Below are 25,914 nucleotides of genomic sequence, written 5' to 3'. Positions count from 1 at the left end.
ATTCAGTGTCCACAGCTTGTTGGTTTGCTAAGGAAATGAACTCTTTCACTAAATAAATGCACTATATTAGCCTATATATTATATTTTACTTAACCTGTTAATGACATCTTGATTATTTAATGTATGTTTAAAATATCTGTCATGAAAATGACAGCAACTGTGTAAATTATTATATTTCAATAATAAATTAGAGTACAAATGTTAATGTAAAAACTGCCTTATGTGCAGTTTACATGTTTTCATACAATTTGTTACTTGAGTGTTGATTATTATTATTATATCTAAAAATAAATAGCAACTGAATTTAGGCTAAAAGTCTAGGCTCTGTTGTTAAGCTTTAATGTTATAGTAATGTGCAAGTAAGGGCTCCTATATAGTTCAGCATTAGCAGATTATTTTTTTATCCTTGCGAAACATTTACTTGTAATTGAATTAATTTAAAGAGAAGGACACAATTTGTTCATTAAAGCACTGTTTAACAAAAAACAAGCAATTTTAGCTTTCTAAACTCCCCACTCCACCTAAATGAACCGAACCGAACCGAGACGTCAAAACCGTGGGACGTACCGAACCGTCAGTTTTGTGTATCGTTACACCCCTAAACACTAGTCTGTTTTTTTTCCCTCCGGTCTCGACTTGGTCTCGGTCTTGGTCTCGACTTGGTCTTGGTCTTGATTTGGTCTGTCTTGGTCTTAGTCTTGGTCTTGTCTTGGTCTCGATACCCTCTGGTCTTGGTAGTGTCTTGGTCTCGGTTTAGGCGGTCTTGACTACAAGTCTAGTGTTTGCGCACGAAGGTAACTTACCTCACAAAACTGATTTCGGACAGACCTCTCAGGCAGCGTTTAATGATCTACAGCAAAATAGCGTGAGCTTTGGTGGTTTACACACAAACTACCAGACGCAACTTTCAGACGCCATCTTCCTTTTTTAGCTCAGCTGTCACAGAATGGAAAGCACAGGATTGTGGGATATCAAAGGCAGCGAAGGATACATCTATGCTGCCTTCAAAAATCGATGAGATGATGAACGCATCTCATGAGACAGGAAGCTAACTTTGGATTCAGATGATCCTAGGTGCCTTATAACTCGGAATGCGTCCTCTGAAGGCAGCATTTTTTTTTTTTTTGGATGCAGCCAAAGCATTCAAATCAGAGGGCTAAAATGGGTAGCAAAATCACCTTTTATTTCTAAATTATGACCATTTTTTATGTAAAAATCATACTAACATTATTAAGTTCAACCCAGGAAACATTATAAAACAATACAGTTCATGTCATGACCCCTTTAAAATATAGCTATTAAAATGTAAAAATGTAAGCATTGAATGCAAATATGTAATGTCTCTATCTATGCACAAGTGGATCACTGGATTTGAATAGCCTACTAAAAAAATTGAATAGGCTAGGCTACTATAGTTCCTGGTTTCCTTTTAAAATACATTGCATCAACTGTTATTTTTAAACAACGTTCACTTACATACCAGTTTAATGGAGGAGCCTTGTTGAAATGTCGACAGCTTTCAAAACTAAAATCACATGTGACTGGAGATGGAGAGACGCCTCCACCCATCTTTTATAATGCATCTATTTGGTTCATTACGGTAGTGACATAGTCATGACATGACAGGTGAGGAAGTTAACAAGTTTCACTGCAGCTCACCGGTTTACTTCATTTTACACCAACACTTGGTAACGAAGCATTAGAGGGTGAGTTTATTTTTTAGTGACACAACTGAGCAAACCGTGTCGCACGTAATAATCCAAATATAGTGCATGAGTTTGTTTACAACAGGGTTAGTGCTACTCGGCTGTCTCGTCAACTTTCATGTCTATAATGACTGCAGTCAGTGTCAGACATAGCCTACTGCTCATGTGTGTATGTCGTTTACCAAGATTTAGAAGTTTTTTTTTTTAAATGCACGTGAAACATTAAGTGAGGGAGTGGTGATGAATTTGTCGTCTTTGCGTGTCAATAAGGAATCGACATTGAGAAAACACATTTTTATTGTTGTTCATTCGTTATCAGCTTGAGATAGAGGATGCTCTTTGACCCGCACTCCAATCGACAGTAAGTGCCCTGCGAATTGGACTTTATAGCGTATTCCGAAATCTTGAAGAGCGTTTCTAATCCGACGGGAGCGTAGCTGTACCTGTACATGTCCAGTTCGAAAGACACAGCTAACAGCAGTATCAGCATGAATAAGGGAATATCACATTATTTCATATGCAGTGTATAAGGAAATATAGCTACTTGCTAGTGCTTTAAGTTTAAATAAACAAGGTGAAAGGGTGAAAAGGAGTGGAGAAAGCTATTGTTTGGTTTTTCTGGTGTGTCTACATTACGTTTGTTGTTTGCATAAGACACACCCATGCTTGCCAATGCTAGTGATTCTGAATCGCATTACCTTCAGACAGAAAATCTCTATAAGTTTATGGTTGACAAAATAACCATATTATTATTATTATTAGGGCTATTATCACCTTTTTTTTTTTTTTTTGCCTTATAGCTACTAGAGCCTAGTTATAATGAGGCAAATGATTTAAAATAACAACCTATTTCTTTACAATTTGTGACAGGGTTACATATAGCCAATAGAGGTGACATCTTTCCATGGCAGGGCAGCTGGCATTGAAAAATTGTGTCCCCTCTCCATATAGCAGTGACAGTTAGTAGTACAATTACTAAAAAGGGATAATTCACCCAAAAATTTAAATAAAATTACTCACCACCCTCAAGTTGTTTCAAACCTGTATGAATTTCTTCTGCAAAACACAAAATAAGCTATTTTGACCATATTCTTTCCACCCCATGCTATGGATGTCAATGGGGTCCATCAACTGTTTGGTTACCCATATTATTCAAAATATCATCGTCTGTGTTCAGCAAAAGAAAGAAATTCACACAGGTTTGGAACAACTTGAGGGTTAGTAAATAGTGACAGAATTTTCATTTTTTGGGTGAACTATCCCTTTAAGATTATCTACAGAAACATAATACTCACCAGAGCCTGCATGGTCTTGTTGAACTCATAAAAATATGGAGAGAGGACTTTTAGGATTAAGAGGATTAAGACTGACTTTGGCAATGTTTTTTATTTTTATTTTTTTAAATCCTTTTATGTTACAGTTTTTTACAATCGCTATGACAGATTTTTCAATACATTTAACAAGTTTCCTAAACTCTTAACGCACCAACACACCTAAAACACACAATTGGCAAAACGGTTAATTTCATGCTCAAAATCACACATTGTAAACTAAACTGCAAAACTAATTTTCAAAATACAATAATACACTAACACAGTACACCATGTCTACCAAAACATTAACACATGTTCTCTTCCAACAGGAACATTTAGTCAATCATAGCACAATGTCATAAAAAACACTAACATCAGATGGAATTACAGAAACTGCATTATTTTTATATGTGTCAGGTCTGCCCTTATACAACAGACATATTATTCTATAGATATATTATACTATATCTATTATATCTATAGACATTGTATTGATCATAGATTGTGTTTTGCACTGCAGTTTCTTTTGAAGTCTCTCTACATTTTTGTTTTGTTTGTAATGTAAATGCCTTTTTGTTGTTGTTTTTTTTGCAGCAGAAATTCAATACAACAAAATAAATGACCCTTCTTAGAGTAGCTTTATAGAATGTATGGTTTATGAAAAAAGAAGACAGAGACAGAATTACTGCTGTAACGGCTTTATTTGCAACAGGACATTTATAGCTGCCATTTACAGTATTACTGTATGTGAAAATACAAAATATACAAACAGAAAAGGCCATCTTCTAATCTGCCCGGTCTTCTGCATTTGTCCACATGTTCTCATCCACATCACACCTGATATCTTCCCTGGCAAGGCATCTTGGGAAGAATCTTTTACAGTAAAATGCCTTATCCACCCCTGGCAGTGTTCAGCTGTGATGTCTTGTATACAGCATCTTTTGCATACAGGAGGGACATTTGGTCCTGTGGACTATGGTCAAAAACCTTTCATCTCCAGGCTGAGAAAACTCCTCAATGGGGTTGAGGAAAGGGGAGTAAGGGGCAAGGAAAATGGACATCATCCTCTGATGGGCGTCAAACCAGGCTGTGACTGCACGGGAATGGTGGAATGCCACATTGTCCCATATTTGCATAACTTCAATCAGCTGTTTCTCACTAGCAATGGAATAATGTGAAAATACAAAATATACGAACAGAAAAAGCACCAGAAGAATAAAAAAAAAAAAAAAAAAAGATCTTCTAATTATTTGCATAATTCAATCAGCTGTTTCTCAGTAAGAATAGAATAAAATACAGGGGATATATTTGTGTTTCAGTTCACAATATAAACAGCGGTTTACCTTGACTTTAGCCTGTAAGGTTAGGTTTAGAACATGGTGTTATCTGTTCTGACATACAGTGTTAAAGCATTGGTAAATTTGGCAGTAAAAATCCATTGTTTTGTTCTTGTTTGAGCTTGTGTGTAAAAGAAGTTCAAGCATTTTAAATGTGTGTTAATTGTATGCATTTTGTGTTAAAGCAACAAGAAATGTGTTAATAGTATAGCTTACGCAGGCGGATGTAGTGCTAACTGTGTTAAGAGTTTTGGAAAATTGTTAAATGTATTGAAAAATCTGTCATAGCAATCGTAAAAAACTGTAAGAGAACTTTATTGTGATCATCTCTGATTCAAGTTTCTTATTTAAAATCTAATTTGCAGGTAAAGTTGTGTTGCATATTTTGTTCAATATCTCAAGAATTAGTGATTAGAATTGTATTTTTAGCATTTGCAATGTCTTTGGACAAAAACACAATTTATGTTTCTCCTTTCTTCAAGCAAGCAGACATGAAGGCTCCGGTTCCTCTTCAGTCTGATCTGAAGGTGAATATGGATGCCAGACTACAGCTAAACTATAGCACTCCAAGGCTGGAAAACCGGTTTCTGGCTCAAGCGCCCTCAGCATTGTCTCACCGTCAGTACACATCTCCATCCTGGGTCAATCAGACCTCCACCTTCTCATCATGTCCAGCACTCCAGCCAACCAGCCTGTCCTCCACCATGGCCACCTCATCTCTTCTGTCATCCACAATGATGAGCTCAATCTCCTCTAATTCCTCTCTGCTGAGCACCAGGAATACCCTCCTAATGGAGCCTCCACTCCACCCTCCAGTCTCATCCTCTCTAACCTACACCTATTCCCATAATCCTTTACTCTCTTGCTCCCAAAATTCCACTGCCAGTGCCATCCCAACACTCTGCCCCTATCTGTCACCTTCAAAGGAGAATAAAGCGGGCACAAATGAAAAGAGAGAAGTGGAAGACATGCTTTTCTCACCTGAAGGCCTGCTGGGATATAGTGAGGAGCCCAGACAGGTATAGAGTGATTTCCTCTGTAATGCTTTGTAAAATTGCATGTGAATTAATGTAGCATAATTATTTTTTGTATTCTTTAATTCTCCACAAATTTGTATTCATATTTAATTAAAATAACACAATCATTGCTACTAATTCAACTCAACCACTAAGCATAGCATCTGTAGGTCGTACATCTGTTTATCCAACTATAACCACTTTGAAAAACATTAAGAAAGCACATTACGGGTAAGGCAACTCTGAAGAACAAAGACTTCTCTTTGGTTCTGCTTAAACGTACAGATATCTGACTGGTATTTTCTTCAGGAAATACAAATGTAGTTAATTATATTGTCTTTTATATTGTATCTTAACAGGATGCCATCAGGATGCCTTCCAAGGAAAGCTTAGAAGAGGAAGACCAGATGCTGTCCTCTGAGATCCCTGTTTTGGATATGGATATAGATAGAGAGGGGGAGCAGACTTTTGCTCCTCATGAGGAATTTGGGGAGATTGAAGCAAGTGAGGATGAAAAACTTGTGGAACTGAGGGTCCGAAAGGTGAGCCAAATGGTCACAGTTCTGGGGTTTGAATAATGATCACCAAGGTTGCATTTATTTGATCAAAACTACTATAGTGAAAACAATAATCCTATTTCTGTTTTCTATTTTAATATGAATGCGCTTTACATATCACATATTTATAATATATTTTAAAATGTAATTTATTCCTGTGATGGGTAAGCTGAATTTTCAGCAGCTATTCAGTGTTACATGATCATTCATAAAAATCTTACTGACCAAACTTATTTGTAATCATTCTTACACCACATAATGGATTTACAGAGTGGTGAATGTGAAGTCAAACAACATTTCTACGTCAACAGTTCTTTTGTTTGTCCTTCAGAACAACCTGCTGAATATGGTGTGCTGCTCCCTGGTTAATAAGAGCTGTACCCCGGGCCAGAAGGACTGGGATAAGAAGACGAGTGTGTGGAGCATTATTAAGAACCTGGCCACAGAGATTACCACAGAAGACCCAGAGTTTCTCCTTAAGGTTGGTGATTTTGCATGTGTGAGACTGTGAGTGCATGTGGGTTATGTTGTCAGGTGGTTATGTTGTCAACGTGTGTGGTTTTGCATATTTGCGTTGGTTTTAGGTTGCAGTCTATACTAGGCAGGAACTAAACATTCGAATCACAGCCAACTTCTTGCTAGCGCTGGCGGCCCATCTGCCTGCTTCTAAGCCACACTTGAGAAGGTACTTTTGTGCTGCTGTGCAGCTTCCATCTGATTGGCTGGAGTTGACAAGAATCTATAGCATGGTAAGTGTTAATATAGTAAATATCTTGCTGTCCTAAATTTATCACCATATTCATATACCTTTATATTGTACTATAAAGAATATTATGGTGGATGTACAAATAAGGATTTACTGTATTATTCCTATAATTCTTGTTTTTTTCATGCTTTTTAAAATGTTTTTGTGCAGTGTTTCAGTAAATCTTTACCCTCCTGCCTGAAAAAAGCTCTAGTGGATAAATTTAAGCAGTTCACTGAATATCAGCTGGCCAAATACAATACACGGAAGCATCGCTGCAAACACAATAAGAAACGAAAGAAAGGAGAGGTAATATGTCCAAAAAAAACACTTAATATTTTATATTACAGATCAAAACACATACAGTGGGGTTCACTGAACATGGTTCTTTGAAAATGTTTTTATTTTATTTAATTTTTTTAAATAATAAAAAAATGTAATTGTTCCATTTATTGTTTTAATATAGTTTTAAAGTCTTTAATTTATGTTTATTTCCAGGTTTCATTTTTTTAAAAGATATTTTGAATCCTTTATTTTTTAAATGTTGTCTAATACGTTTGTATCTTACATCTTTAGAAAAGCACACATTCTACCAACATACAATAATGAACACATTATTTCTTTCAGATTTTTTCTTTCTACATAACTTTTAAAATGCTTTTGTTTTCTACCCTCTTCTTTCAGAAAATCTCTGCTGCACAGTTTAAAATGTGGGGTGACCTCATCAGAGTGGACGATTCAATTCTCAAACAATATGTAAACTTTGCCATATTTAGTTTCATCTGTTTGATTGCGCATGATTATTGCACATCAAAATGTCTTCTGAACATCTTTTAATTCAGTTCTGTATGTTATTATATAGTTGGAGAGCCAGAATCGTGTTACAAAGGATAAAAAACAGAGTGAATTCAACTTCAAGAAGATGATAAAGCGCCTTCACATCAAAGATCCTGCAGAACATGTCATGGCCATTCTGGGAAAGAAGTTAGTCCTACAAACTGGCATGTTTTAATCAAATCTGTTTAATGTTGGTGAACTGATTGCTTAGTCCAGTGTAACTTTCAGCCATGAGTGACTGTTTGTTACCTGTTTTTGCTTGCAGATACCCGAGTGATCTGAAGGCCTTCTCTCGCAGTGGTCTTAGTGGGGTCTGGGAGAGAGAGCGAGCTGGAAAACGGATGAAACTTAAGCAACCCGACACATGGGAGTGCAAACTAAGTCAGGAGGGAAACAAAGCTGCCACATGGGAGAAACTCATCGGTGTGAATTAGGGTCCAAGATGCACTGGGTCCATAATGTACTTAATTCTTGAACATCTTCTCATACTTAAGTATATGTTGTTTTGTGATTTCAGATGGGAAGTCTCTTCCTTTTATGGCAATGCTGAGGAACCTGAGGAATATGATTTCTACGGGTATCAGTGAGAAACATCATTCTGTGATCCTCGACAGACTGACCTCGAAGGTGAGCATTTCTTAAATTCAGATTTTCGCTTACTGGAACGTATATAAGATGATCAATTCGTTAACAGATTTAAATTAATCTTACAGAACGCTGTAATCAAGAGCAGACAGTTTCCCTTCCGTTTCCTGTCTGCTTATAAAGTTGTTTTGGAGCTCTGTAAATTTGGTAAGTTGGAGTAGCAGTGTGATTGTGTTCCTGATTTTAGGGTTAGGTTTTCAGCTGATGTTGGGGCTTCAGAAACATTCTCAAGCTATCATTTCCATCTGATTTTAGAGGTTATTAAAATTTAGTTTTTGTTTATCAAGGAAAATATACTGATCCAAAAACTGGTCCTGCTCGGCACAATTGTTAAAATGATTACTTTTATGTAACAACAATTTTATATATATGAAATTGGTCAAAAGGGACAGTATAGACAATTATAATGTTACAAAACTTTTCTATTTTAAATTTATGCTGTTCTTTTAATCTTTGTATTCATCAAAGAATCCTGAAAAATATGTATCACGGTTTCTTCAAAAATATTAAGCAGCAGTTTTCAATATTCATAGAAAATCAGCATGTTACACTGATTTCTGAAGGATCAGAATTCATTCATCATTCATTAATTTCATAATGCTCATTAATTAAAATGTTCCCAATAACCGTAAAATCTTACCGAATGCAAACTTTTGAACAGTAGTGTATAGCTAATTCAGTCATTATCAAAAATTTGTTTATGGTGCTTTAGGGATTTGTAGTGTTTAAATCTACAAACCAAGTTTTTCAAAAACAATTTCATCAAGAAAAGAATCACAAATTAATAATGCAAATGTCTTTTATTGACGTGTTCTTGAGGAAGTTTAAGTGACATGTTCTCCCCTTTCAGCTGGTGGGCCTGCGGTCGAGGTGCCAAGCTCCAAGGTGATCCTACGAGACATTCTGAAGAAATTGCCGAAGAGCAAACGATTCCACCGACACAACTGGGACACAACAGCGCGCAAGAGACTGAGAGTTACAATGCGAGTGCCCTTCGTATACCGCATATTCAACGTCAAACGCAATCTCCTGAGAAAAGCAAAGTGTGTATTTATTATTAAAGAAAACTATTACATTGTATAAGTTGTATGATCGAGGTTTTTTTTTACGCCTAAACTGACGTTGTTGTTTGTTTTAATTTGTTAGTCAGAGACTGTACACTCAGGAGCTTCTGAAGAAGTACTGCTGTGCTTTGGAGAAAGCTGTGCAGATCTCCTGCAAGTACAACATCCCCCCTCTCCCTGGACGCACTCTTGTGATCTGTACTTCTTATTCTTCAGACGATCAAGACTGGAGAGACGCTGATGATTTCTGCTTGCCCCCTGAAAGCACCGATAACATTGACAGCGATAAACTCTCAGCATCGGTCAGATATGAACATCTGTGACTGTGGATTTATATTTTTGTGTTATAAATGATTAGCCTACTATAGTTTGTTGTGTCAAAATGAAACGTATTGTGAAGTATATTTCTTTTGCTTCTGCAGGTGCAGGAAGCTGCGCTGCTTTTATGCATGATGATTAACTACTGCAGTGAAGATTCCCAAGTCCTACTGCATGGATTCCAAGACTGCCAGGAGTTAAAGTTGAAGTCTGACGTCCTTCTGGATAATGTGAGACAAGCAATGAAGCAATTGAATGTAAGGAATGTTCCCTTTTATTGTGTATATAACTTTAGAATCAAACAGGCTCCTGCTTTAAATAACATTTAAATAAAAACAAAACACTGAAATAAGATAAAAAAAAAAATAAAAAAAAATGGATGCGATTTATTTACATAAATAAAACATTAGAAAATAAAATCACTTATTTTAAATGCTCTAAGTGAAGTTGGGCATTACAACATTATAATGTACAGTTTGAAAAATGGATATTCAATTTGAGATTGGCTGAAGATGACTTTTAACGGCGTTATTAAATTATTAGTGTTTTTAAATGTAAAAACAGTTGATAAGCATGCACAATTAAATATCTAATATTGTATAATAACAAAAACTTTTAATAATATTTTTGGATTGTGTCATACCTTTGTTGTGTTTTATCCTCTTCGTCTCTCTTTCCCTCTCTCTCTTAGGATATGAATGATTGCAACGTAGAATCTGAATTCATAACTTCGTCTAGATTCTTTGCAAAGCTGACTGAAGAAAAGACAAAGGTGTGAGTCCCTTTTTAATTTATGGTTATACCAGGGTGCGTTTTGCACAAATTTCTGCACATGGGTTAAAATAAGTGGCATGTCTGTTAAAACCTCTCTCCCCACAGCTGGATCGTATAGTTGTGTTTGAAAGTTGCTACTCCAACTGGGGTTTAATGGCAGATATCAATAACTATCGGCAAGATACTAACCCTGATGCTGTTGTGATAGAGGTGCTGCTCCGAAAAACGTACGTTTTGTGAAACTTCTATCTCCAATTTCCAAAATTGAAATTGAGTCTGATATGTTACTTTTATAAGAGCAACTGCTTATGTTTCCTTGAAGCATCTGCTGTTTGGATCATAAATGCTTACAAAAATAGCTACAAATAAATCTTGTATTGTTTGTTTTTTAACAGGTCTCCACTAGATGATATTCAATACAGACATGAATCCAGCACAGTACAACTTTGTGGGTTTAGCGAGCAGATCCTGAAGTAAGATCTTTAGTTCATTTCTATGTTGTACTCAATATATATTCTCTCTTGTGAAAAGATTTAAGATGATTTTCTTTTGAAAAACAAAAAATGTAATTGGCAGTAAGAGCTAGTGTAGGATCTAATATTCACAATTGTTACGACCCGGCTCAAAGTCATAACATAAAGAGGACAACTGACAAGATGAATTCAAATAAAGAAATTGTAAATTTATTTAAGGTTAAACCAAATAATGTCTAGGGTTCAAACACAAGATAATTATAGTAAATATCAACACAAAATCAAATCAATAAACAGTTGGAAATGAGGTTGGTAGAGTTGTGGAAATCATATGGGAACACAAACTCAAGAACCCACTCTTCAAACAAAGTCACAAAACAAATGAGAGAGAGCTAGGCAAAATCCAGGAGCTCCTTAAATAGTTTGCCACAGGTGCAGCTGGTCTTCATTAGAGCAACCCCGCCCACCAAGGAGGAGTCAAACCTAGAACTCACAAAAGATAAGAGAAAAAAAAAAACAAGGGCAGGGATGTAACAACAATATACACTACTGTTCAAAAGTTTTTTATGCTTTTGAAAGAAGTCTTTGTTTACAAAGGCTGCATTTATTTTTATTTTTTTTAAATACAGTCAAAACAATTAAAAAACTTAAAATAATTTATTCATTTTCATTTAATTTATTCCTGGGATGCAAAGCTGAATTTTCAGCAGCCATTACTCCAGTCTTCAGTGTCACATGATCCTTCAGAAATCTTCTTCTTCTTCTTCACACAAAAAAAATTAAATAACCTAATCAAATAGCAAAATAAAATACAGTTGGCTTACCTAAATCCATATAAAAAACAAAGCACAAACAGGTTAAAAAAAAGAGGCAGGACACCTCATACGCTCTGAGATCTTTTAACATATTTTTAACATAATTGAACATGATCCACGTGTGTGAATCAGAGTGAACTTCACGAGTTTGATCATCGGCTGGGGGAGGGATCCAGGAGCTCTCAACCCGATCACGATCACAACCAGAAATGAGCTCTCCGTCGAGTACCAGCAGCGTCCTTATAAAGACCAGCCAATGACTGTTGTACCCATCCTCAGACAATCTATCAGAAATCAAAGACAGAACAAGAAAGAAAAGCGCTAGAGAGAAAGAACCCAGCGCAACAACAAAAATACAAGTAGTGCAGGTCGTAACACACTTTTGATCAGTTTAATGCATACTTGCTATATAAGCGTTCATTTCATAAAAAAAATAATTAAAAAAACGTACTGACCCCAAACTTTTGAATATTGCAGTGATCTTAATATGTTTTTTGTTTATTTGTCTCTTAAAGGTTGTGTAATTATTTTAAACTTCAGGTGCTTAAACATTAGAGTTTGTAAGTTCAATTAAATTCAAACTATCCGTTTCAATTAATCGTTTTAAACTCTGCCATATTCACAAAAATGTTTATAGAAGCCCCCATCTCACATTTTGACTGTTTGCATATAAATAGAAGTTATAAACATTCTTACTTGTGTTTGATTTGTAAACAACAATGTATTTTGCTTTTTGCATTAAGCATTCTACAACTCTTGAATCTATTATCAGAGATAATGGCGATAATGGAGTAGTTTCAGATGTTCATTCAGATCTGTTTTGTGATCGTAGGTTTGTCTCCGAGAGAGGCTCCTCAAGGATGCTGCAGCACGTGGAGCACATGGACAGAGTCTATAAAATCCCTCCACCACAGGGGCGCAAAACTGAACCTGAGAGAGCTGCCGATGTCATCGCACTTCCAGCAACACCAAAGTTCAGGTAAGTTCCAGTAACCACCAAAGCTCAAATATCCATAAATTCCTTGTATTAAACAAAATGTATGTCAATCACTTTAAGTCTAAATTGGGTGGTTGTGGTCCAGAATATATTGCAATGTAGACCACACTAGATATACGTACATTGGAAATGAAATGCTAAACAAAATTTTGTCCTTGTCAATTTTCTTTTCATTATTTATAGATGGAAAGGTGTGCGAGTGTTCATCTCTTCTACGTTCAGGGACATGCATGCAGAGAGGGATGTTCTTGTGCGTAGTGTGTTTCCAGAGCTCAGAAGGCGGGCAGCGGCACACTATCTGTACCTGCAGGAAGTGGAGCTGCGTTGGGGCGTTACGGAGGAGGAGTCTAACCGTGCTGTGGAGCTCTGTCTATCGGAGGTCTGTCGCAGCCAGCTGCTGCTGGGGATTCTGGGGGAGAGATATGGCCTAGTGCCGCCCCACCCCACACTACATGAACTTCCTCAAAACAACTGGGTAATAATTTCATTTATTTATCTGATAGATACTTTTATCAAAATTGTGATACAGGTGATTAGTCATGTGCTGCACTTCTAAAAGTGTACAACTTCAAGTTTAAATGTGCAGTAAGCGATTTCTGAGAAATTCTGTTCAAAGTGGATTGGACCGAGCATCACAACACACTTGTAGCCATTCAGCAGTAGGGGATTTATACACTCATGATGGGGGAGGAGAGAGAGTGAGCAAGAGGGAGATTTGAAGAAAGACTATAGTAAGAGAGATGACTGAGAGACATTACAAAAGAGAAAGGGTCATAGGAATATGAATACACTAGTGCTAGAGAGACCTAAGTGAGAAGGCTTGAAAACGGACGCCAAGGTTGCATTGTTTCTGCTCCATATGTGAGTGACGTTGGTTATGCTGCTTCTGTAATGTTACCTATAGTAACAGGACAGTTTTGTGTGTCATTGTTGTCTGGCGCTAGTGTGCTGCTAGCAACTAACAATGAACTTTTGCTTGTGTATATACTCCTGTGTACTATGTTAATTTATTGCTCTTCCTTGTCATTCGTTCATCATCTTCACTTTATTTTTTGTGAAGATTTATTTTTCTTTGCTTCAGCTATGACAGAGACATCCACTAGAGGTGGGCGGATCGATCCTGAAGTATCGATACTATCGATACTGACGTGTATCGAAAAGGGTCGATCCTCACATAAAAATATCGATCCAAATGTGTGAGGTTTTTTTTACCAGTAATTTTTATTAATTTAGCACGCAATTCAGTGCGTAAAATAAGCTTCTAAGTGGAAAAATAAGCGAATGTTAGCAGATAATTGTGTAGGATAGAACTTTTTCTCCTAGTCATCTGGATACAAGACGAAACCAATCAATCACAGTTCGATGCTGGTGCTTCGCTGAGCTCACAGGCCCAGTGCGTTTGGGAAACGAAGCCTTGCTTACAATGCTTAGATGACAGAGAAACAATCAGGAGTTATTTTGCAATAAACAAAACAAAAGTGTATATAACGGTTCAAAATGTTGACATCAGTAAGATTTTTTTAATGAAATTAATATTTTTTATTCAACAAGGATCGATGCATTAAATTGATCAAAAGTGACAGTCAAGGGTTTTTCACTGTTAAAAATCTACTTATATCTACATATAAATGCTGTTCTTTCTACTTTGTTCATCAAATAATTCTGCATAAAATGTATCATGGTTTCCACAAAAAATATGAAACTGTTTTCAACATTGATAATAATAAGAAATGTTTCCTGAGCTGTAAATCAGCATATTAAAATGAATTATCATCATGACTGGAGTAATGATGCCGAAAATTCAGCTTTGATCACTTGAATAAATTACAGTTTAGTATGACATAGCAAACAGATAGCCTATGTTAAATTGTAATATTACAGTTTTTACTGTATTTTTGATCAAATAAATGCAGAAGAGAATTAAATCATGTATATTACTTTTGCCGTAATCTAACGCTCACTTAAAGAAAATCAAAAAAAAAAATATATATATATAATTTAATAACACCGTTTAATGTAATGTTTAGCAAATCTCAAAATGAATATAATTTTTTTACTGTACATTATAATGCTGTGATGCCTAAATTCTCTTGTAGTTTTAAAAAATGATTTTAGTTTTTTATATTTAACTTTTACTTTAAAATTTATTTTGACACAATAGTATAGAATTTAATTTATTTAGACAAAGCATAGATTTTAGTATCGCCATTTATTGGTTATTAGCCATAACATTATCACCCATAACATTATTGGGTATCAATCAGAATTTTAATATTGGTTCATCCCTAAATTACTAATATGTAGCCAAAGCAATATAAAACGACATTGTATACTGGTTTGGGCCCCTTGTCCTGAAGTTTCATGAATTGCTTTCATGCTTCACTCTGTCAGCTGAACTCTGCGCCTGATGGGTTATCCATTACTGAAATGGAGATTCGACAGTTTCAAGCGCTGTATCCAGACTCTGCCCAGAGCCGCATGTTCTTCTACTTCAGATCACCCCATCTCACCAGGTATACATTCATTTATCATTTGTCAGCTGATCTGATTCATTTTTGTTTCTGCAGGCTGTTCTCTGTCAGTTTTGATGTAATGAAATGAAATAATGGATGAAAAACAATTACAGCTGCCAGCTAATGTTTCTGAGGCTATGTGATTTAAGTACAGTATGTCATATCATCTACATTTTGTGTGTTTGTATGTTTAGTTCAGTGCCAGTGGCATGGAGAACAGACTTTGTGGCAGAATCCAAAGAAGCTGAAGCTAAAATGAACAGCCTAAAAACATGGATCCAGACCAATGAGTTTAAAGTGACAGAAAAGTGAGTTCTGTACATTTGTTTTGCCTTGCACAATGAGGAATGACATTGCATTTATTATTTGTGCCCTGCTTCATATTCTCTTAGTTATCCCTGTGAATGGGGTGGGGTGGTGGATGGAAAGCCCTATGTGAAAGGACTGGAGGACTTTGGGAGAGCAGCGCTGGAGGATATCTGGGAAGCAGTGCAGCAGCTCTTTGTGGAGGTCAGAGTCTCATTAAAATGAATTAAAAGAATTGTTTTCATATGCTCTACTTTATGAGAGCCACTCACAGTTTGAAACAACAATTGAAAGATAAATCAATTAAACGATGAATAAGGATGTTGAGGATAAATAGATACAAGTCTGCAATGATCACTAAAATAATTTAATCTTAGATGAGTAAATTGAAAATGCAATATTCATTTTAATTCAGTACTCACCTATATTTAGTGTATTCTACTTGTATATATATAAATATTGGGATTGGGATATTCGGCAGTCTACATATTGGGGTTATCTACATTATTTGCTAATGAATAGAATTGCCAAAATTTGTTTATTAGGTCCCAACCTCTTTGATAATAGTAGATATTAGAAAATGCAAATATTCAATTAACAATCACCTCATAGTCACATGTCATTATTTCTATAATATCAATTTGGTAAAATTTATTTTCTATTTGATTATTTATCAATGTTTTTATTAGATTATTTTTGTATTATCAAATTGATCATTCTATTCATATCTCTATATTTTTGTTTACACATTTCATAATTTATTTGATTATTTTTTTTTTTTCTTGACATATCAATCCCAGTACATCCCAGTGCTTATTTTACATTTATTAATTAGTGGAGTGATTTTCAGGAATTTTTTTTATCTCCTTTTTTTTTTTGTAGGAGACAGATGAAGATTTGATCTCAGAGATTAAAGAACAGGAAGTCCATCAGGATTCCCAACAGCGGCAGTTTCACGGCAGGGCAAAGCTTATTTCTATGGCAACAGAGAAAGTTCAAGAATGTCAGCAAAAAGGAGGAGTTCTGATGGTTGAGGGAAAACCTGGAGAGGGCAAAACTGTGTTTATGGTAACTACATTTGTACAATAATACATCTGAATCTTCATGTATTAATGCCCAATGTATGATGAATTACTAGAACTACATCTGAATATCTCTCTGTATCTTCTGTTTTATTAAGGCTGCCCTGGCCCAGGCGCTCAAAACCTCTGTCAAAAACAAGAAAGCCCCTCTTTGTGATGTCATATCCTACTCCACAGATGCTAGCCAGTCTGCTTGCAGTGTTGAGCAGCTTCTGCGCTGTCTTGTTCAGTGGCTGAGGAAAAGAAAAGATGATGTGGAGTTGCCTCCAAACACATCTTATAAGTAAGGAAGGATCTGATGTAACATGCATTGTTATATGCAAACACAAGCAAACTCATTTCATAATTATTCTCTCGTTGCATTACAGGGACTTGTTGTCTGAGTTCCAGTTGAACTTGAAGGACCTGAACAAAGAGAAGCCACTGGCCTTGCTTGTTGATGGGGCGGACCGTGTCCATGACGGTCGTGGTCAAAGGGTGTCAGAATGGATACCGCAACACATCCCTAAGGTAAGAGAGAGAAACGTTCACACTTGAAGGGGTAGTTTGCCCCAAAAAATGTTGTTCCAAACCTATAAGACTTTCGTTCATCTTCAAAACAAAGGTGAAGATATTTTTTATGAAATCTGAGAGATTTCTGTCCCTCCATTGAAAGTTTGTTCACCCAAAACTCTGATGCTTTAAAACGATAATAAAGAGATCATAAAACAAGTCCGTATAAATCGAGCAGTTTAATCCATGTCTTCAAAAACACACAATTGCTTTATATGATGAACATTTAATTTAGGCTTTTATTCACATATAAACATTGATCAGCGGATGTACATAGAGCACGCAAATATGATAAACGGAAGCTCAAGCATGCTTGCCAGTCAATGTTTATATGTGAATAAACTTTCAAAGAATGGAGAATTTCAAAGAATTCTTTAGACTGAATGGACTTTCAGTGGAGGGAGAGAAATCTCTCAGATTTCATTAAAAATATCTTCATTCGTGTCTCGAAGATGAACAAAAGTCTTAGGGGTTTGGAACAACATGAGGGTGAGTAAATGAAAACCGAATTTTGATTTTGGGGGGAACTAACACTTTAAATAAGTGTATTTAAAAAAAAATGATGGAACCTTCTCATCAACCAATTACTGTGTTCACTGTCCTCTCAGGGTGTCTGTTTGGTCCTGAGTGTTACTTCAGAATCATCCCTACAAAACACTATTAGCAAAAGGAAAGGTGCCGTGTCATTTCCACTGGGGCAGTTATCTTTACCTGACAGGAAGGAGATTGTGCAGAAGCAGCTTGTTGGATTTGGAAAGAAACTGAGCGATTCTGCTTTCAATAACCAGGTGAACTTCCCTTTTGCTCTCTGGCTGTTGGAGTACTATAAGGAAATATTGAGAACTGTTTTTGCTTAACTAGTGACTTTATTGTTGTGTCCCCCTGTAGCTTCAGACACTGCTGATGAAGAAAGGGTCTGTGAGTCCACTCTACCTCCATTTGGCCTGTGAGGAGCTCAGGAATTATGCCTCCTTTGAGAAGGTGAATTATTGTAAAAAAATTTTTTATTTTTATAGTGATCCACATAATGTTATTTCGCTTAAGAAATGTAAAGTTGAATGTAATGTTGATGATGAAATTTGTCATTTAGATGAAGGACAGCCTCCAGTCTCTTCCTCAGTCCCTTGGTGAGCTGGTGCAGCACAGTCTGCTGAGGCTGGAGACTGAATATTGCAGAGCAGGACTGGGATGGGCATTAGCCACTCTTGCCGTCAGCTCCACCGGTACAAGACATTTATTTATTGCTGACTTAGTGAAGTGCACTTCTGCAAGAACTGTTATACGTTATCTTAATTTAACCTTGTTTTACACATTTTTATTTCTTTAAGGTTGTCTCCACAGGGGACAAGCTCAAATTAAATTGTCCAGCCCTTGTACATGGTACAGTGATTAGTATCAAATCGTAATATTAATATGGCATTGAATGATTCATATCTCATTGCATGGTACATATCTAGAAAGCATGATATTGCCTTGTCCAAAAATTCAGGGTCATACCATGGTACTGGTTTTACTTATTGTTTTATTCCAAACAAAGATCTGTGGCCCAATTGATATCACAAATTGGACGTGTATCAGTTTTATTAAAAAATGTCATTGGTTGCACCTTTTTAAAATTGCACCACACAATTTTAGAGATTCTATTAAAAATTAAACATTAGGCTAAAGCTTAATTTTAAACTGTATCCCATATTAAGATCTTATATAGTTTTTATTGTAATGTTGTTAGAAGTTTTATTGTATGTTGTTTCTTTTTTTAATTAATTTAAATAGTTTAATGATTTAAATAACATTATCATTTTTATGTAGATATATCGAAAATAAGTATTTCTCATCACTAATCTGTTTTTTTCCACAGGGATGCGTGAGAGTGATCTTTACACTATACTGAACATGTGCAATGACTTAAACTCCAGAGGAGGGCTGGTGTCATGGCAGGAAATTCTCCATATAGCAAGGCATCCACAGAGCCGTGTGCCCATGGCAATATTCTCTCAGCTGGCACAATCTTTGCACAGGTACAGCACAGTGAAATGTGTGGACATAGGAAATAGCTTCTGTTTTATACAATGAATGATTTATTCTTGTTGTATCGCCAGTATAATTGGACAGTCTCACGGTCAGGGGTCAGATGACCTCCTGACTTTGACCCATCCAGAGGTGAGGTCAGCATTTGAACATCTGTACCTGTCTACTGAGGAGAGTAGAACCAGAAGTCATCTGATAATTGCAGGTAAAACAGGATGCATGCAAATTGTGATACATTTGATGTGTTTTATATACTACTACGGTGGCCGAGAGAGCTCAATGCGCTGCAACTGAAGAAAACGCATGCAAAAAGAAAAAACACCCGAAAATTAAGAAAACTTCTTCATTAGTTTTACAACACATGTGTGCTCCAAATACTCACAACACAACCAAATACAGAAATGCGCTGCAAAAGTTCACAACAAAACCAAATACAGAAACGCACTGCAAATAGCACAGACCATGTTTCCAGGGGACCCCAATAAGTGGTGAACCCGGCTGGGACATGCTTCTAGCTCAAAGGCTACTTTTTATTTTTTTTTATTTTTTTTTGCAAAACACACAGAGATGACATGTTTATGACACATAACTTTGTATACAATTTACAAAATGTATTAATATGTTCAGTGTCATCAGAATACAAATGAGAAAATAGTTAAAGCTGCAGTCCATAGTTTTTCCTCTTTGTCGCCATCTCCGTTCGAAATTTGCAATTGCAGTTATTCGCGGAATTATCAACTTTACGTGGGTTGTGCCTCGGCACGGCACAGCACGGATGAATCCAATGTTTTGAGGAGAATGTGCGGCTGTCAGTCACAATGCCGGTGTGGATACTGGCATTCGGAATCACAGATTCTACTTTTTGGAAGTATGACCAACATAAGAATTTTCACCGGAAAATGTCGTCTGAACAAGTAACATCCACTTTTGTTCTGACCAACTAAGGGAAAAAAAGCATTGCAGTAAATTGCGCTGATTAAATCTAACGATCGCTTATCATATCATGGCAAATCGTGCAAATTATACTTTGTTCTCAAATTGTTAATGTTAACAACATCAGCATTGCGTGACTACATTTAATGCCCTTCCAATATTTATCCTTGTTTTCGCATGGGCCCGGTTGCAGTCTCTTTTTTTCTGTAGCCACTCCGAAATCCGAAGTCTTTCGCGTTTTACAACGGGTGAATCTCCAGTTGTCACTGGTGATTGTCGTTTGAACCTTTCTGGATCTGCCATCAAATTAATAAGTTTAATTAAGTGCTGTGAGAAAAGGCTATAAATCTCTGCCTCCAACATCCTCACTCGCAATATAGCCTACTAGCCGAGGCTCCTTCTTTATGTGTACAGATGTGACGTAATGACGCAAAGACATGCTTGAATTTCCCATGGAAATCCACCAGTTCCACCCGAATTAAAAACATTATTACAAGCTTACCGCTTTGAATCGAGCTATGGCAAGCGATAGTTTTGAACACTGGCTGGTTATGTACTTGCTCAAAAATTTATTTGGGATCATTTTTAACCCAAAAAAGTTACTGAATGCAGCTTTAACAATGAGTTGAAAAAAAAGAGAAAAAGAACACGAGGGTAAGATATTAATCTATACATCAGCTACATTGTACACATTTTATGTTTCATAAGAAATGTTAGGTAATGCAGGGTCCAAAGATGAGAAGGCATGTTTTAAAGTTGAGACACTCACACACAGATGTATAACGCATATTTTAAAACCTTTTTTTGTATAAAATGTATATTTATTTGCAACAGTTATGTTAACAGCAATAATAAGATATTTCTGATAATAACAGCTATTCAGCTGACGGACACCCGTGCTGCGTTGTCATGGGAACATCCCAGGTGGAAATAATAAGGTAATTACGTTGTCTTTCGTTACTTCACTTCACCAAGTGGGTTCTAAACGGCTACATAATGGCACACAAGTGTCCTGCTCACTCCAAAGTCCCCATTTCAAGAGCTTTGCCCTTTGAAGGGAGTAGGGCATAGGAATGCATGTCCCAGACGGGTTCGTCACTTATCGGGGTCCCCTGGAAACATTTCTGTTGTGTTCTGTGCTATTTGCAGTGCGTTTCTGTATTTGGTTGTGTTGTGAGTATTTGAAGCACACATGTGTTGTGAAGATGTTTTCTTAATTTGCGGGTGTTTTTCTATTTGCATGTGTTTTCTTTAGTTGCAGCACGTTGAGCTCTCTTGGCCACCGTACACTACAGTTTGGGAGCAGTAAGGTTTTTTTGAAAAGAAATTAATTATTTTATGCAGCAAGAATGCATTAAATTAAAGTGACAGTAATGACTCTTGTGTTGTTGCAGAAGATTTTTTGTTTTGTTTATAGATTATATTTTCATAAATGGTGTTCTTTTCAACTTTGTATTCATTAAAGAATCATGAAAAATAAAGCATCATGTTTTCCACAAAAATATTGAGCAGTACAACGGTTTTCTACTTTTGCAATGAAAAAAGAAATCTTAATTGAGCACTAAATCAGCATATTAGAATGATTTTTCTGAAGGATCATGTGACACTGAAGACTGGAGTAATTGCCATAAGAGGAATAATTTACATTAGCTTTTTTTATAACCGTTCCAGTTATATTTTCAGTTGAGCTTGGTTCGGCATGGCACGATTACAAACCGTTCTCGGCCTGGAATTCTCAGCACGGTTCGCTAACCGTCCTGAACCGTGCTGGTAGAATGTGTGTAGTGACGTCGCCACTCAGGATTGGTCACTTGTCTGTTGCCATTTTCTCTGTAGCTGGGCAAGCACACTATTTGAGCGAATTTAATGCAAGTTAATAATACAATTAAAAGAAATATCTGATCATCCTCTATGACAGTTATGTATTACATTCCAAAGAGCTTTGTATCAGCCCCACAGTGGAAAATGAAACCATATCATGGAATGAAACGGTTAAGCAATGAGAACAGCAGCTATTTTAAAATATATTAAAATAGAATGCATTTCTTTTAAATTGTAATAATATTTCACAATATTATTGTTTTACTGTATTTTTGATCAAATAAGTGCAGCCTTGGTTGACCATAAGAGACTTCTTTCAGAAACAGACTTTTGAACCGTAGTGAATGGGTTTTTATATATTTATTTCTAAATAACTTTTTTTTTCACAGCTCACCTTTGGGTGCGGTCAAATCCCGAGGGGAAGGACACATTTCTTCACTCTGATGCTGATATTCTGTCTCATCTCCCTGCCCACCTGGTCAGTATCCCTCTACTCTCTTCTTCAACCTTTCAGCTTCAGTTACTAAACTCATAAGAGATGTCTATTCTCTCTCTCTGATCAGATGGGTGGTAATCAATGTGAGCCTTTGCGTTTTCTGCTATCGAGTTACTACTTTCTCTATGCTAATGTGCGGTATGGACTGCTTCACCAACTTCTGGAGACCTACATTTTGTTCGGTAAAGTGCCTGATGTTTTTCAGTACTGTATTTTTCTTTTTTCCTGTTTAGTTCACAGGTTCTCATATTGATTGTTTTTCATTTTATCCATTTAGACCAAAAATATGGGACCGATCATCTGCAATCCAAAAAATCAACAGGTAATTAACTTTTATATTATTGTATGTTTATGAAAACCCAACAACACTGACATTTAAAAAGATCTTAAAATGAATTCATGATCTTAATATGTACTGAAACTATAAATTATATTTTTCGCGGTAAACCTATACCAAATTTGTGTGTTTTTTCAGATAACCTGAAGGATTTTAAAGACTGTCTCAGTTTTCTGAAGCGCCACAGCCTCCTCCTCTCTCAATGGCCCGCTCTCTTCGTACAAACAGCTCTTAATGAACCATGTGACAGCTCTGCACACTTGTGGGCTGAAAGCATGACAAGAAATGGAGGGGTGCATGCTGTAAAATGGCTAAACTTGACAGATGCAGCACAAAAAGTAGTCAGGTAATAATATGGTGTCTGATTAATAGCATATTATTCTCAGATTCAGAATTTCAGATTAATTCTGGCTGACCCACAGTTATACACTTATATATAAGTGTTATACACACAAGAAAATCCTAAAACCTTTTTTTTTGTTTTCAGGTTTAGAATTTAGATTTAGAATTAGATTTCAATTAATAATGTTGTTTCAGACTTCCTGGACACCACTATGTGCAAAGGTTGTTTATCTAGAATTTTTCTATGTATGTTAATTTTTTCTTCTGCTCAGTGAGCTGGTTTCCACCTTCCACTCTGAGCCAAGTTGTGTGGTGGTGAGTCCTGATGGAAAACTTGTGGCAGTGGGAACCGTAGAGGGAACACTTCAATTTCTGCATACAGAGACTGGACAGGTATTAGTTCAAAACGTATTTAAACATACATCTACTATAATTTTAAAATTTTAATTTTAAAGTATTTAAAATACTATAATTATTTTTTCAAACAGGAAGTGAAGTCATTGATGAGCAGTGGTGATGGCATCTCTGGATGTATTTTCCTTGGGGAGGAGCTTTTGGCAACAACCTCGTTTGATGGGCAGGTGGAGGTGTGGGATGTTGCGAGTGGTTGCAGGTAATTCGTTTTTCTGGCTCAAATGTACAATTTACATAGAAAATTTTGCACAGCTTTGTCATCTTCGGTTTATTTTTTTTCGCTGTCACTTTAAGAACTGCCCACATGAATGCCCACTCCAACAAGATCACAGGATGTGATGTCAGTCCAGACAGAAAACTCTTTGCTACCGTTTCATTAGACCTAAACTTGAAGGTAAAACCAAGGAAAAAATCATTTAAAATCTGAAATAGGTGTACTATTCTGAAATAATCATTATTTATTTGGCTGTACTCAGGTGTGGTCAGCGCAGAAGAGCACAGAGGTGGCCTCTCTCATGAATCCCTCCCCCCTGAACTGTGTGAACTTTGACCTTGAGGGCCAGCTCTTGGCAGTGGGCTGCTGGGATGGAGCTGTTCGTTTGTGGAACTGGCTTGAACAGAAAAACGTTACGGTGAGGAACGACTCCAAAGATATGTTGCTATGCCTGATATATTAAAACTTAACTTAATTTCCCTCCCAATGCTTTCTCTTTTTCAGACTCTGTTAGGTCATCAGAGTTCAGTGCGGAGTCTGTCTTTCTCTCCCTGCTCCTCCATATTGTGCTCAGGCTGTCTGTCAGGAGAAGTGCGGCTCTGGTCAGTGGCTGCAGCTGCTTGTGTGGGCAGTTATCATGCTCACCGCGGCTCCACGCAGTCACTGAACTTCCTGCAGGGAGGAAACCTTTTGCTGAGCGCTGGACATGACAGTGTGGTGAGGACTATGGACTATATTTTGCACTCTAACAGGCATCCTAAAACACTCCATCATATTGAGGTATTTTTTGTTGTCCAGGTTAATGTGTGGTCCGGTGGTCTTGGGCGATCTGTCGCTGTACTGGGAGAGAAAAAGGTACTTTCATGTTCTTAAATTAGAATTGCTACTTATAAGTAGTGTAAGCAGTATAAATAGTATAATAGGTATTAAATTCAGCAATGAATTCAGCCTGAACTGCTTGATGTACAGACTCCAAACAAACTTTTTCTGCCCTTGCATACCTGAATGTTTAAATGATGTTTAGGCCTGTTAATTTAACTTTTTAATTTTGTGTGAATTTAATATTCTAATTTAGGGGCCTATGAAGATAATTCAAATATTAAATCACACTATTTTATTTTTTGTATTTTTTTTGTGTGTGCAAATACTGATGAATGTAATCAACTTAATCATGTCATGTTTTTGGGTTATATTTTCTACTTATAATATGTATTTCACATCTAATAAACCAACTGTAGCACTCTTTACACTGCAAAGGCTTTGATTTTCATGCACAGCGAAGCAGCTCTGATGTGTTTCATATATGCTGAACCAGAGCTTAAGCTTTCCTGAAACATCAACACTATTCATTTGCCGCATTGGAAGCATGGATATTTCCTTCAGGAAATGAAAATGTTTTTTTGAGTGCCTATAAGGATGATATTAATTAATCATCATTTGCAGGTAACAGTATTGCAGCAGCAACAAAAGCGCACCAGAAGTGGAAATGAAGATGAAGCTAATGCTCTGTGTGTGGCTGTGGCCAATGGGTACGCTTCTGTAGGTTACCATGGAGATGGTATCAAAATGTTCAATTTGAAGTCAGGTACATAAACATTTGCATCCAGCATTTACAAACGTACTTATCCAGAAATACTTGGAGCTCATATATTCAAACTGCTTCTCAATCTCACTTGTTCTCAAAAGTCATAACATGAACGAAATAAAGTGCAAAAAACAATCCACACTTAATAATAATGGAGAGGACTGTGAGTAACCAGAAGTAGAACCCATCCCAAAATGCTCTGTGCTGTAGGAGAGAAGGTCTGGGCCAGTGAGGAGCTGCAGGTGTCCATGCTCTGCCTCATGTGGATGGAGGGAGGAGGAACAGAGCTGCTGCTGTCTGGGAGCATGGACCATCGTCTCAGAGTCTGGGAAAGGCAAGGAGAAAATTCGGAAAGCCTTGTGTCAGTAGGATCTTTTGGCGTGCAAAAGGGAGCTATTCTCGCTTTGGCTCAAATCTCCACTTGTGTGGCATCTGCATCTGGTCAGTAAACACAAAACATTTTGTCGATTGATTTTGGTCCATACTGGATATTTAATTTTTGCATGCTCGTTTCAACCTATTTTTACATTTAGATTATCTTTTCTAACACTCATTTAAAGTTATTCTTTAAAAGCACTAATAATTTTAATAACACTAAAATGTAGTCTTTAGTTAATCTCAGAATGAATATCCATTTCATACTGCACATTATAGGTTGCCATTTTTAGACATTTACATTTTATTTATTTCATGT

General features: G+C 36.5%; 1 protein-coding gene across 1 annotated transcript in view; it reads left to right on the top strand.

Annotated features, from left to right (window-relative positions):
• Positions 1 to 1,602: 1,602 nt before the first annotated feature.
• Positions 1,603 to 25,914, top strand: part of tep1 (telomerase-associated protein 1) — a 30,536-nt gene continuing 6,224 nt past the window's right edge. Inside the window, exons 1-42 of the mRNA XM_084412319.1 lie at positions 1,603 to 1,706; positions 4,839 to 5,375; positions 5,732 to 5,914; positions 6,261 to 6,410; positions 6,514 to 6,678; positions 6,846 to 6,983; positions 7,359 to 7,430; positions 7,537 to 7,658; positions 7,777 to 7,934; positions 8,029 to 8,138; positions 8,225 to 8,303; positions 9,007 to 9,199; positions 9,303 to 9,522; positions 9,643 to 9,795; positions 10,230 to 10,310; positions 10,418 to 10,539; positions 10,708 to 10,785; positions 12,433 to 12,579; positions 12,781 to 13,072; positions 14,989 to 15,110; positions 15,305 to 15,418; positions 15,503 to 15,620; positions 16,299 to 16,484; positions 16,597 to 16,781; positions 16,867 to 17,008; positions 17,659 to 17,838; positions 17,939 to 18,031; positions 18,141 to 18,273; positions 18,909 to 19,068; positions 19,150 to 19,283; positions 22,222 to 22,310; positions 22,396 to 22,510; positions 22,606 to 22,650; positions 22,804 to 23,011; positions 23,280 to 23,400; positions 23,496 to 23,620; positions 23,716 to 23,815; positions 23,898 to 24,053; positions 24,140 to 24,352; positions 24,434 to 24,490; positions 25,079 to 25,220; positions 25,431 to 25,661. Coding sequence (XP_084268445.1) covers positions 4,848 to 5,375; positions 5,732 to 5,914; positions 6,261 to 6,410; positions 6,514 to 6,678; positions 6,846 to 6,983; positions 7,359 to 7,430; positions 7,537 to 7,658; positions 7,777 to 7,934; positions 8,029 to 8,138; positions 8,225 to 8,303; positions 9,007 to 9,199; positions 9,303 to 9,522; positions 9,643 to 9,795; positions 10,230 to 10,310; positions 10,418 to 10,539; positions 10,708 to 10,785; positions 12,433 to 12,579; positions 12,781 to 13,072; positions 14,989 to 15,110; positions 15,305 to 15,418; positions 15,503 to 15,620; positions 16,299 to 16,484; positions 16,597 to 16,781; positions 16,867 to 17,008; positions 17,659 to 17,838; positions 17,939 to 18,031; positions 18,141 to 18,273; positions 18,909 to 19,068; positions 19,150 to 19,283; positions 22,222 to 22,310; positions 22,396 to 22,510; positions 22,606 to 22,650; positions 22,804 to 23,011; positions 23,280 to 23,400; positions 23,496 to 23,620; positions 23,716 to 23,815; positions 23,898 to 24,053; positions 24,140 to 24,352; positions 24,434 to 24,490; positions 25,079 to 25,220; positions 25,431 to 25,661 — 6,160 coding nt within the window. The 5' untranslated portion in view covers positions 1,603 to 1,706; positions 4,839 to 4,847. The remainder of the gene's footprint in view (positions 1,707 to 4,838; positions 5,376 to 5,731; positions 5,915 to 6,260; positions 6,411 to 6,513; positions 6,679 to 6,845; positions 6,984 to 7,358; positions 7,431 to 7,536; positions 7,659 to 7,776; positions 7,935 to 8,028; positions 8,139 to 8,224; positions 8,304 to 9,006; positions 9,200 to 9,302; positions 9,523 to 9,642; positions 9,796 to 10,229; positions 10,311 to 10,417; positions 10,540 to 10,707; positions 10,786 to 12,432; positions 12,580 to 12,780; positions 13,073 to 14,988; positions 15,111 to 15,304; positions 15,419 to 15,502; positions 15,621 to 16,298; positions 16,485 to 16,596; positions 16,782 to 16,866; positions 17,009 to 17,658; positions 17,839 to 17,938; positions 18,032 to 18,140; positions 18,274 to 18,908; positions 19,069 to 19,149; positions 19,284 to 22,221; positions 22,311 to 22,395; positions 22,511 to 22,605; positions 22,651 to 22,803; positions 23,012 to 23,279; positions 23,401 to 23,495; positions 23,621 to 23,715; positions 23,816 to 23,897; positions 24,054 to 24,139; positions 24,353 to 24,433; positions 24,491 to 25,078; positions 25,221 to 25,430; positions 25,662 to 25,914) is intronic.

Source organism: Rutilus rutilus (genome assembly GCF_951802725.1).
Source record: "Rutilus rutilus genome assembly, chromosome: 6".
Taxonomy (NCBI): domain Eukaryota; kingdom Metazoa; phylum Chordata; class Actinopteri; order Cypriniformes; family Leuciscidae; genus Rutilus; species Rutilus rutilus.
The sequence above is the reverse complement of the archived record's forward strand: the minus strand, read 5'-3'. Positions and strand labels throughout refer to the sequence as shown.